The 13,507-nt window shown below is 43.3% G+C and overlaps 1 protein-coding gene across 1 annotated transcript in view; it reads left to right on the top strand.

Moving 5' to 3' along the window:
* SPAG17 (sperm associated antigen 17) overlaps positions 1-13,507 on the top strand; it is a 249,707-nt gene that overhangs the window by 30,405 nt on the left and 205,795 nt on the right. The window contains exons 2-3 of the mRNA XM_047784894.1: positions 7,679-7,819; positions 8,422-8,505. Of these exons, the coding sequence (XP_047640850.1) occupies positions 7,679-7,819; positions 8,422-8,505 (225 nt within the window). The remainder of the gene's footprint in view (positions 1-7,678; positions 7,820-8,421; positions 8,506-13,507) is intronic.

Here is a 13,507-nt window from a genome sequence, read left to right on the forward strand (position 1 = left end):
AGGGTATATACTAAGGCTCCTAATCAAAAATAAACTTCAAAAATAAACTTTGCTTTTTTTTTTTTTTTAAGAAATAACCCTACCTGACACCTGTATTTCAGATCCAGATCTGTAAAACTAACCAGATCAACATTTGCAGTCCAGATACCAGACACCCAAACCAGGTTCTTATTTTTTTAAAACCAAGTAAGCGGATTCCTGTCTCTAATGACAGTTAGTCTGGTACCCAGGCCTCTATGTGACTCCCTGAGAACCCATCATCTCCCTAGTCTGCCTCTGTACCTTCATTTAACTCTAATTGGTATCTTTTCACAGTTGGTGATGGGTTGACATCGCTGACAAACCTGCACCAGGTGCAGAATGACTTAAAGTTCCTTTCTGCCTCACACTCACATTCTCTCCCACAGCTCCAAAAATTCTATACCTAGAGGACTTAAAATATCCTGTGTTCATGATTTTTGGTCTCTCTTCTAAAACCCTAAAATACCTTAAAAGTATCTTAGTTAACAAGCTGATTGTTATCAAAGAGAAAATTTTATAAATTCACTGTCACTCATAAGGCAACTGTTGATATTCTGTTGGATTTTTTTTTCTTGGTTCGCCCATAAGCTTTCCACACTTGAAACAGCGTGTTCTAATGACTAACATGAGAAACAGCCCTCAAAATAATATCTATGATGATGGCTATGATTATTGCTGAGTGCTGTGCTCAGAAAGGCTTTCTATGGGTTTTCTCATTCAATTTTCACAGCAATCCCTAAAAGTAAGTACCTTGGTTACCCTCAATTTATACATGAGGCACAGAGAACTTGAGTAACTTGCCCAAGGACACACAGCTGGTTCATTGAGATTCAAACCCAGGCATTCTGTCTCCTGAGCCTGGGCTCTTCATCACTGTGTCACAATGACTTGTGCTTCTCAAAGGGGCCACCAAAATATCAGGGGTACTTATCCCTGTGGGCAAGGGATGCTGGGGATGTCCCATGGCAACAACCCCAGGGCTCAGATCCTGAGTGGAGAAGTAGACCCCTGAGATAGCCAAGAGGAAAGAACTTTGGAGTGGGTTGGCCCTGCTCTTCCCACAGTGGCCTCTCTGTCCTTTTCTCGTCACCTGCTCCTCATAGAGCCCATTTTGAAGGATAGCGCTTAAGACCGGGTCACCCCTGAAACAATATTAGCAGACACTTAATTATCAACTCACATGGGCCACTGCTGCACAATGTGCATTGGGGGTGTGAGAGAGGCAATGGGAGATGAGAATCTGCTTTGCCCTCTGTATTTTCTCAGAGATGACCCTGGCCTTTGAAATCAAGATCATCTCTAAGTCAGTCTAGACACACAGGCTTTCCTGGGATGGGGGCTGCTGTGTGCTGGTGAATGTTGACCAACCTGCTTTCCAGAGGGAAAGCTCGGATTGGCAGTATTTGTCATTGCTGTAATGGACATGCTGCCACCGTGGCAAATTTGAAGTTATCAACACAATCTCACTGAATAGTCAGGAGGAGCCATGGGCAGTCAGATACAGCACACTCCTGAATGGAGGTCAGAAGACGAGGTGGACAGGGTGGTGGTGTTGCTACAGGAGGCATGTGGCAGGTTCAGATCCTGGACCCAGACTACGCCCTTTATGTGTGGCTTCACTCTGTCTGTCGCCTTCTCTCCCACCATAACCTGACCTTCTCTCACCATAAAATCAAGTTCATAAGAATTTCAAAGACAAAAGAGAATTTCAAATTAAAAGAGAAAGGCATCAGAATTTGAACCTGTAGGTGGCAGGCCATCAAGGTCCTTCTTAATGGGAGAGGGGAGCGAGTAGGAAGGTGGAAAGAGGTGGGAGGAATGGTTTTATTGTCAACACATATGTGTCTCTGAGTCTTGGGTTTTTCCCTCCCATCAGGAAGAGCTGCCTCCTTCCCCTGGTGGCCAGTCTGGTTGCTGCTCTGAGTCACTCCCAAGAAGCATGTCTTAGCAGAGGAATGGTTTAGCAGGACCTAACTCCCCAAACCCTTGTCACTGGCCCCCGATTTGAACCATGTTAGACCAGACACAGTCTCTCCTCCTTCAGAATGACCTCGAGGCTATGGACCATATGTCCTACTGGGCTTCCTGAGATTCTAGTGCTTTATCATTCCCAGAGTCACAATCACCATTCTAAGCATCTCCTCTGTCAATCGACAGTTATTTACATAATGAGTTCTGCTCCAATTTCCATCCACGGATGGGGCACTCCGAGGTGCAGCAGTGCAAAAGAACGTTTTTCTGACCTAAAGAGCTCACAATCTAGTTGAGAAAATCTGACAGTCACAGAAATGAATTCCTAAATAAGGAGCCTTTATAACAGCATGATGACAATATGTCAAACCATAGTCGTTATTATAAATTGTGAGGAAGCTGTAATTAAAGAGCCTAGAATGAGAATTCATTTGGTGAAGACAGTCAGAGGAGTTTGACAACTGCATATCCTGATCATTCGTATTTTTCTTGTTTGTTCTGTAATGATGTGTACCCACCTTTAAACTTATATTTCCAACTTATTTTACAGTTAGAATCCCTTTTTAACAAATACCATTAGAGCAGCCAGTTCAATGTAATAAAAATATTTCTTCTGCTGGCCAACAGCCCGTACTAACACTCCTTTGCTGATGGAGATCCAAGACTCTTTTTGAAGGAAAAACCCAGTATGAGAAAGACATTGACAAATCCCTGTCCATTTGGCAGTAAATCTGCTTAACAAAAAGGTGATGCTGTCAGCGGAGTATCGACATAAAGTGCAGGTTTGCTTATCTGCAGTGTTCAGTAACTCTTGACAAAAACCTGCCTCTTTCAATGTTGCACTGATTTTATTTGGGGCTTTTATAACATCTTCTCCCAGTAAAGGTGCTGACTGCTATTGCTTCCTAGAGCTCCACGGGCTCCGATCAGTTCTGGGGAGAGGACTGTGGGGCTCTTGGCCCTGAGCATCAGGCTAGCAGTGACAGCAGAAGAGAGCCTGCCTGCGTGCCTGCCTGTGCTGATCCCCAGGCACTGATGATTTCTGCTCACGGAAAGAAGCGATCTCATTCTCATCATCCAAAAGCTGCTTTTCGCTTATTTTTGAAAGGGTTTTGCTGATTACATTAGGATACAGGAATGCCTGGGTAAAACTAGGAGAATGTGCCAGATAGGAAAGAAAAATAGTTGCGGGTCTACCCTGAGTCTCCGGGACAGTGGGTTTATGTAAGCCAGCCAGGTTCTGCATTTGCACGAGTGCTTTCTTGCCGGAGGAGTCTTGTGTGTAAAGTGTTTGGGTTAGGACGCCCTCCCGCCGGGCTTCAAATTAGGTGAGGCTGGTAAAGTAAATAAAAGGTAATGGATTGTGTCCATACATGACTTCATTCCATCCTTTGAATGACTTTATCAATAACTGCCAGAGGGCAAGACTCAGCCATAACCATGTCCACTGTATGTCTCCAGGCACTCGAAAGCTGACTTTATTTCCTAAGGTGTTTGAGATGTGCCAGACTCAACCCCTCTTCCTTCACTGTTGGATACATCCAGGGTAGTTTTCCTGAAATGATTAATGTGTTCTTTCTCCAGGCGTATGCTCCTAATTACACCCAAACTTCTTCAACTGTCTTAAGCAAATTCACGCCCAGGTAGGAGCCCTGCAGGACTCACGGGTGTGATGAATCAGTTCTGTGCGTTGTGCTTTCATTTCTCCCCTCTGGCCAACATTCATTTTCTCTGTCCTCGTTTCTCTCCCTGCCCCACGAGCTCAAGTTTAAGGACTGTGTTTAGCTGTGTCTTGGGGATGGGATACAGGTGGAAGGGTGTATCTTAATAGCAGCTTGCCAAATTTAAATTGGGTTGGAGTTTTTTCCAAAATAATTTCTGATTTCAAAAACTGCTGCCAGTTAGGAGAGATGTGGAATCTGCCATTATCCTGAAGTACTACGAAAAAAAGTTCATATTTGCAGAGCGTCACGTATTTAACAATCCTTCCTAATTAGACGCAGAACCGGGAGGTGCCCTTCCTTAGTGGAATAGCATGCGTTTCCTGGCATCTCGCTGCCCCCTAGTGCAGCATGCGGGGAGTGCATCCTTCCCTGCAGACCGGCTGTGTTACTGCAGTCCCATCAGTCCATTTCATGCTTACCTGGGTCCTGGCAATGCAATTAGACACTGATCTATGACTCCCACAAAGTCCTCCATGAGTTCTATTTTGCCAGGTAGACCCAATTTTTGGAGCAGGAGTTTGGCGGGCTAGAGAGTGCAGATGGGAGTGTGGGCCTCAGCTGGCCTCCTGAGACCCCTTCCAAAGGAGAGACAGGGCCTAGCCCCCGATGGGCCTGGTGAGGAGCTCTGAACTTGCTCTAGCACAGTCGAACTGTCTCAGGGACATCACAGGGAGTGCAAAAGTTTCAGTGCAGTGCCTAGAATCAGAGGAACAGGTCTTATTTCTGCCTTTTTTGTTGGGGGGGGGAGCACACCACAGCATATGGAAGTCCTCAGGCTAGGGGTCGAATTGGAGCTACAGCTGCCAGCCTACAGCAAAGGGGGATCCGGGCCATAGCTGCAACCTACAACACAGCTCACAGCAACACTGGATCCTTGACCCACTGAGTGGGGCCAGGGATCAAACCCGCATCCTCATGGACACTAATCAGATTCGCTTCCGCTGCGCCACAGTGGGAACTCCCAGATCTTATCTTATTTTAAGATGCATCATAGAGCAACGTAACAAGAGCAATGGGCTTCAAGAGAGAGCCAACCTTGGGAAATGTCCTTATACTCTTCTAGCCTTTGTAAAACGATCATTGATTTAAAAAAGTAATCTTAGACGTGTTCAGGGTGTACTGCATAATCTGTTTTTGAAGGCTCTGTACATTTTAACATGTGACATAAATCTTCAACCTTGTGTTTACTGTGGCCAACGTAGCCATTAGGTGCAATTTAAGGATTATGGAAAGGCATTCTGACCCCAAAGGCTTGCTCTCAATCTCTTCTGAAATGATCAGAAAATTGTGAGCCACGTATGTGGTCTCCATGAAGTTCTGCCAAAATGACCTTGAACGAGTTGTTTAACTTTGTTGGGGCTCTGTTTTTCCATCTATAAAGTATTAGTGCCCCTATTTAAAGGGATTACTCGGGGATTTAATGAGATAACTTATGCCTGGCACATGGCAGATTTGGGTAATTGTTAGTTCCTACCTCCTCCTCCTCCCCCTCTTTTTTTTCTGGTCTGAAACAGTCAACACCTGCCTTTTGATACCAGATACTAATAGGTGGATAGTGCATTACAAGGCCCTCTCTCTGAATTGTTCCCCAAAGAGCTGAGAGGCAGCCCTTTTCTTGTCACCCTTAGCTTTTGAATACTGGCAAGGAGACTTACAAGAGGGGGTAGGACAAGGGGAAAGAGGCGGTCATTAAAATCTTCAGTGCTGGAAAGTTCATAGGACAGGAACTTCCTACCTGGAAGTTCGAAGGAACCTCGAACCGGCAGGACCATCGAAGTATTGCCTGTTCAGGAACCGTGCTTGCTTTGTTGTGGAATGAAAGATTTTCCTTCTTTAAGCGTGATTATAATTGCAGTCTTGACTGAGGGAGCGGACCGGAGAACAGAGAGACCTCCAATGTGGGAAACGTCACGTTTTGTGATCATGGCATTTTTTTTTTTTCAGAAGAATGCATTATAAATATCACACCTGCTTTTCAGAATCAAGATATTTGAAAAACAGATGCTCAGTCTTCCCATAGTGAATTAGCAAACCAACCAAAAAAAGATCTTAAACCGAGTGTAGCAAGGGGAAACGCAGGACCACATCTCCATGCATGCATGTACATGTGCACGAACACATATACACACCTCGTAGCACATTTTTATGCTTGTATGTGTGATTTTTGTCTGTTTGTTTTAGGAACAGTGTTGAAAATCGGGTGGGTTTTGTTAGTTTCCGTGGAGAGAAGTGAGAGGAGTTTAAGGATGATCACTCTTTGGTGGGAAGGAAGGCTTTGCACCAAGGTCTCTTCTCCCATCTGTACCCGAGTTCAGCTTTCCCCTGACGATGAGCTGGGCAGAAACTGGAGAGAACCACACAAAACTGAGCATTTCGTTAAATCTGTGTAAACTCTTTCCGCATCTTCTTAGATGCCGTTTTGGAATTGATCAAGGGGGATTTTCACTCTATTTGTATCAGATCTCTGGAGCAGAGCTAGAGGAAAGCTTAGATAGTGCCCTGTCCAACCCTTTCATTTTATCAAAGGAGGAACGAAGGCCTGCAGAGGGCACAGACCAGAGTGCCCTCTCGTATTATTTTCTCTCATTCCTGAGACCTTTATCGTGTTTGCTTGGTCCATCTCCCCATTAGGTGGTGAGTGTTCACCAGCACTAGACCTGATTTGCATGAGTTTGGCTTTTTCCTCAGCACCACACAATGGGAAATTCAGTAAATTCCGTTTTTAATTGCCTCCAGAGAATTGCTTCTTCCCCACAGAAATTGTAATAGACAGAAAAGGACTACTGAATAAGAATATTGTTTTTTAGTAACGTACGTCTTTAAATTATTTGATGAAAAACTTCATGTTTAAATTTAATGTTGCAGCCTATTTCTTGAGAATGTAAAGAACTCATGTGAATTAGCAAAGAGAGTCTTGTGTTACATCAGGAGGAAAAGATGTGCTCTAGTTCTGTGCTGTACAAAAGTTTAGGGATTGAATTTTGCCTCATAGGAAAGTCCATTCGGCCACTTATTCAATATTACCCAACATTCAGCAAATATTTATCAAGCTCCTGCCATATTCCTAGCATTTTTTAGAGCCTTAAGATGTATCAGGGAACAAAACAAAGATTCCTGCATTGGCAATTGTATCTTAATGTACATTTGTGATATATGAATGAACTATTGCTTCCCAATATCAAATTATCTCGGGCAGAATTCTTTTTTTTTTTTTTTTTGGTCTTTTTGCCTTTTCTAGGGCCACTCCTGTGGCATATGGAGGTTCCCAGGCTAGGGCTCTAATTGGAGTTGTAGCCACCAGCCTACGCCAGAGCCACAGCAACACGGGATCTGAGCCGCATCTGCGACCTACACCACAGCTCACAGCAACGCCGGATCCTTAACCCACTGAGCAAGGGCAGGGATCGAACCCGCAACCTCATGGTTCCTAGTCGGATTCGTTAACCACTGTGCCACGACAGGAACTCCGGGCAGAATTCTTTAGTGAAAGTGCGACTTAAAAAAAAAAATGCCTTCCTTAAAATAAAAGGCTAAGCAATGAGATCCTGCTGTAGAGCACAGGGAACTTTATCTAATCACTTGTGATGGAACATCATGGAGGATAATTTGAGAAAAAGAATGTAGGTATATATATATATATATATGACTGGGTCACCTTGCTGTACAGAAGAAATTGACAGAAGATTGTAAATCAACTATAATAGAAAAAATAAAAACCTTACAAATAAAATTAAAAGGCCTATTTTCTCCAGAAAATGGCTTTTTGGTCAAATTTGCATGAAATTTGGCACAATATTGCCGCCTTGTGGCTGCTTGAGTCAGGAACCCACACAGTCTATGTGGTCAACTCTGTCTTTAAGGTAAGGTTTATAGGCGTTATCCTGTTTTTCAGTGGAAGGCTTTGATCCAGACTTATCTAGCCAGGAGTACTTAGAATCACATTTCTTCTGGTTTTGTAACAGAACGATTGGAAGGCCTCCATCGCCTTTGTAGTTGGAAACCGGATTGAGGACGAGCTTCTCATTGGAGCCCTCACCCTCGCTGTCCAAGCCCCTCAGCGCAAACTCTTCAGCGTGGTTTCATGGCAAGACATTCTCCAGGAGGTACCTGTCCCTTCCCACCTCTAAGCCCCTTGCAGACTATTTTTTTTTTAATAAATGAAAAGGACGATGATATTCTTAACTGTTAAGTTTTGGTGGATTACTGGGAACACTTAGCTGGAATAAATCTGAATTGTCTAATCTGGAAGGATTATTATTATTATTTTTTTTGTCCGTGAATGTTGCCCATTCAACATTCATTCATTCAACAAAAATGTCTGAGGTCATACCAGGCTCCATGCTAGGTTCCGTGAGGAATTATTTAATAAAAGACTCAATAGCAATAAAAGATAAAACTACTTAATGTTCCAGAGAAACCCATAACTAACTGAAAAATGAAGCCTACAGAGATCCATAGCTGTCAGAGGTTAGAGGGGAATGATAACACAGAAAAGTTCTGTCAGATGGCAAGTACTCATGTAATTACTAACAGTTTACCAAAAAAAAGGAAAAAAGGTGACTATAAATATTTGAGCTAATCGATGACTCTCTCTTCTTTACTAGGTCCCCCTACCCCTCAACTCACCTAGGTATTTGATAGTTACATATACCTAAGTATTCTTTAAGTTAGCCTTTTTATTCACTATGGATGAATTTTCTTACAGATCAATGGAACGAGTGCACTTTTTGGAAGCACCTCTAAAAAGGCAAAGAAACCTCTAGGCAGTAGTGTGCCCTTATATTATGAGGTAGGTGAACATATCGATGAAAGATATTTTTGTAATTTGTAGAAACGAGACTTGTTTAAGTGGTAAACTTGCAGTCACTCTTTGGAAGCAAACCCCTCCTCTTTGTTGGAGCTGTCTGTTCCCAGTGGTGGGCGTGTAAAAACTCTGCCTCCCTTTTAACAAGATCCCCCATTAGGAAGGAAATTGTCCCAGATGATCTGCACTATCACCGTAGCCACTTGAAGACCATAAATCAGAAATGCGTATATACGTAAGTGTCGGTTCATACTTTTTCATGGTGATTACTGAGTGTGTGATGGTATTACAGGGGTCGTGATAGGCGTGTATGACCAAGAGGTAGTTTCACCAAAGAAACAATGTAAAAATGCCCCAGAAGGGCTTCCTGCACAGGGCAGAGGAACAACTGGAATACTTTTCCATCCATTTGTGAACCTCGCGTCCATTTTACAGTCTACTTAATCAGTGTGAAAATAACGACCACCTTCAGATGAACAGTACATTCCGTCTCTAGCAGATGCAGAAGTCTGGCCTGGCTGACCAAAGGGTTTTGTGCAAAGGTCTTAGGACTCAGGCTCAGTACAGAGGCTTTCCTCTTACCCCGCCTTGTTAATATCCACCTTACAGCTTACAAGAAACTGTAAAAATCCAGTGATTAATTAGAATATCACTTAAAATTTGTCAGGCACTATTTTATGATCCTGCAGACCGAAAGCATGAAGATCTGGGGATCTTTCAAGACGAACTTGTTTGCACTTTATTTCAGTGATGACCAATAAAGTTTTTATGTGTCTCGGTTCTTGGATGGTTTCATAACGGGCCCTGTCGTGTCGCCTGAGTTCTATCTGAACAAGTTCCATTGGATGTATTTGCGATTGCCAGGACTGTGGATTTTATAGCATTAACTTGTGCTACGCCACTCTCACTATCATGGCAAACTCACTCGGCGCTGCTGAAGTCAAATACCACACCTCCTAGCTTTTTTTTTTTTTTTTTTTGTGATATCCTGCATGTGTGTGCCCCAGCTGAGCCATTATGTGATACCTGGATTTAAAATATTGGACGTGTTCTTCTGAAGTAGCTATAGCAATCCATGTCCCATTCTCAGGCCTGGGATCAATTAGCCCCCCCTCCCCCCAAGGACTCTTTCTTCTTCAAAGATGCTCGGTGAAAATCAGAGATGATAACAGGCCGGTTTTGACGTCTAATGTGGACAGGCATTTTGACTTGGATGTGGGATAGCACGATGTTGCACACCCAGAGTTCACTGAGCAAGCCATTCCTCTCCAACATGTGCGGGGGCTCCTCTTAGCCTTCACTCAGGGGAGGTCCGTTTCACATCTGGCTCCCCCACATTCTTCCAGTGGAGCATTTGGGCAATAAGCCTCCCTCTCGCATACCCTGTTCTGAATGGTTCCAGAAGAAAAGCGAAGGCAGAATGAGCACCACAGCGATGGGACCCCGGGGTGCACCAGCCATGCATTAATGTCAATCACTGTGGCAGAAATGGATCAAAAACTTAAAACAAATCTGGGCTCCTGGGCAGCATCAGCCAGGGCCAGAATGCACATCTGGAGGAGAGGGGCACATTTCCCGCCTCAGTCTCTCCACACTTAGGACCTGTTCTGGCCCCTCTTTCCAAGAGAATTGAAAAGCTATAGGCAGCTCCTCCTGAGAGCCCCCAAGGCACTTAGGGGTGGTGGTGGTGAAAGAGACCCAGAAGCCAAACTCTTTGCAAACCTCTGGACTTTGAAGGCAGACGGACAGCTTGCTATGGACTCTGTTTCTGCTTAAAATGTTGCATGGTCTTTAGTGACTAGGACAGTGGCCACAGGTGAACTCAGGAGCCTGTTTAGGAAGACTTGTATGTTCCTTCTCAAAGGAAACTGTGCAATAGGGTAAAGAAAAGATAATCTAACAAAACTGGTTCTGTCACATAGGAAACTCGTGGAGTTCTGTTTCCTTTTAGACCTCCATTTTGGAGAAGGAAGAACTCTAAAGAGATACTAAAAATGCCATGCATTTACAACTGCCTTCTGTCTGTAGGACACTCTCATTGGCCTGAAATCAGAGCCTCATCGTTCTTACATTAAACACAGTTCTAACCAATTGGGCTTTCTGGTTTCCCAGCCTGCGGTCGATCAGGAGCAGAGAATTTAAGGAAAACTTTCCTATCGCCCAGTTGATCTGCAAGAAGTAAAAGAGTGTCAGAACCACATTACGTATTTCCAATAACGACTTGAAATGTCTGGGCTAGCAAAGACCGCATTCCTAAATGATTTGCTCAGGCTTTCATTTGGATGGCTTGGTGCTGTGTACACACAGCCTCGTTTTGAAATTGTGTCATTTCCCCCTGAAACTTTAGGTTTTCATCTAGCCATGATATTGTATATATGAGAGAGTCTTTATTTATAAACCACAGTTCTTTGAAAACCTGCTTAGGTTTGTGCTCATGTAAGTCCACAGAGACGTAGCTCACGTGTTCTTTCACCTTCTCTTCTTGGAGACGACTTTTGCTCCAGGAGGAACTACACTGGAGACCCGTGTGGGAATGGGAAGAGAACATTCTCCTTTGTGTAGAGTCTCAGGAATGTACAGCCTCACTCTCTATTCTTACAGCAGTCGAGGTAGTAGCTGGAGCAGTAGTGTTTAATAGTGAGGAGGAAGAAAATTGTGATCCCATAGGCTGGCATCACACATAAGCCAATTTCCACCAGGCGCTCCTGTTTGAGAGTGTGTACACAGGTGAGAATGGATATACATTTTTTTGGCCTGCATTATGAGTGCCCAGTTTTACCAAATACCAAGGAATTAACAAGTACCTTCTTGTGCAAGCACTAAGTGTCAAACACTATCTAGACAATGGGAGGAAGAGAATATGAATACCCTAAAAACTCTAACCTCAAGAAGCTTAAGGACTAGTTAGGAGATATGTGTGTGTGTGTGTGTGTGTGTGTGTGTGTATGCCTGTCACATAGTAGGTATTCAATAAATGTTTGTTCAATTGAGTAACACAATGCAGAAGATAGTGAAGTCCATGAGGGGGAGTTAGAGTGTTCTGGGCCTTCAAAGGAAGATGAGGTCACCATTAGCTAGGGTGAGTTGGAGAGGAGAGAGATCTAGAAAGGCTTTGTGGAGAAGGTGGCATTGCAAAGGAAAGGGAGCTGACAGTTTTTAAGTGCATTATCCCAGTTAACCCATGTCCCATTTCTAAAAGGAAATATAAATACCCCCATTTTACATAGGGGAGATGGAAGCATAGGGAAGGTAGGAAGTTTACGAATTGGGAAATTGAAGACCTTGGATTTAACCATAGTTAAACACATAGCCTCAGATTTTTCCACTCTTCCACCCGCCCAGCACCCTTTCACTGGGCTCAGAGCTTTCCCCCTTGGATGGATAGGGTTAGCCTTTCAAATGAGGGAGAGGGCATTCTAAGAAAGGGAACCGCTCAAGCAAAGCATGGGAGTGAGAGAAAAGACTGAATGCACATGTACTGAATTTAGAGTTCCCTAGTACGACAGGCACGGAATAGGGAAGGAAAACCTCATACATATTTTCATTACGACTTTAAAATCCTACAAGTGGAAATCCATAAGAAACCATGTCAAACACTAGGGAAGGAAAGAAAATTCATGCTTTCAGATTCATGCCTGCACTTAAATTTACTCACTAAATATGCTCAAATATCTCTGTGTGTGTGTGGTGTCCTTCGTGGCCCACATAGGGAATCTGACCTGTTCATTTGCAGGTAGATTCAGGCCTGACCAAAACCCGAAACAAAAATATTCATGCTGATTCAGAACCAACTGAAATGTTAACCTAGGAGAGAGGGGTCTGTTGTCATCCAGGAAAAGAGTCTCCTGCCTGGGATTGAATCTGATACACGACCTGTGAGCATTATAAGATGTAAAATGTTCAGACTTTGACATTGTGACTTCAGTAAATTAGAAAGAAAAAACTACTAATTGAGCAGCTACTTGTTTACCCGACTTGCCTGCCATCAGCGGGAACTCTCTTAAAAGTTTTAGACTCCACTCCATAGTTCTCATTTCATAAGGGCGACCATCGTCCCCCCCTATCTGGAAGGCACATGGGCTTACGTGGTTTACGTGCCTGCCTGTGACTTCCTGAGGAAAGATAGATTGGGTCAGCATACGCACAAAAACCCAATAGGCTGCTGAGATAAAAATCATGTATAAAGAATAAAGTTTTTTATGTCCTAGTTAATGGCTCACTTACACCAAAGAATAGTCAATTCTGTTCAATAAGGAACTTGGACAATCCTAAAGATTATGTGATATGTTGTGACTTTACAAATAATTATTAATTGTCCTCTTTCCTCCTATCAGTAAAAAATCAAACTTTTTATTAAGGTTATGTATTAAAATGAGCGTTTTCCCTTGGGGAAAAATTCTGGGCGATCATTAAATGTGGAAAGATTTTTGTGCTATTCAGTATGAGAGTAATAAACCACATGCAGTTAAAAGAGGTATAGGATGCAAATTTTATATCTTCAGATCTAATTAGTTTCACCCCAGTGTTACGACACGTTGCTCATACGTTGGCTTAGAATCCCCAAATGTCATAGTTCCCTTTGTGGTTCCTATTCCTGGGTGTGCAGACATAGTTCCCAGCTCTTTCCCCAACATGTATTCCTAATAATTCACAAGTAAGAACACAGACTTAATTATGATCTAGTTGCTGCCCTTTTCCAGATCCCTAATATGAAACTCACTTCTTAAACTGTGCCTCGAATTAACAGCCTGTTCAATAGAGTTGTAGGCCCGTATTTGAGGGGGGTGGCCCTTGTCAAAATGAAAAATGGGAAACTCATGCTTCAGAGATAGGAACACATACTACGTGAACACATTTAAGAGGTTTGAAGTTATTAAAATGGCAGATCTGCTGGGAACAGAGAGAGCAGTATGTCACGGAAGGAACGAAGGGGGAAAGCGAGACAGGAAGCGTTCCCTGGCCTTTTCAACCCTGCGTCTTAAACCAA

This window comes from Phacochoerus africanus, chromosome 6 (genome assembly GCF_016906955.1).
Source record: "Phacochoerus africanus isolate WHEZ1 chromosome 6, ROS_Pafr_v1, whole genome shotgun sequence".
In the NCBI taxonomy this organism is placed as follows: Eukaryota; Metazoa; Chordata; class Mammalia; order Artiodactyla; family Suidae; genus Phacochoerus; species Phacochoerus africanus.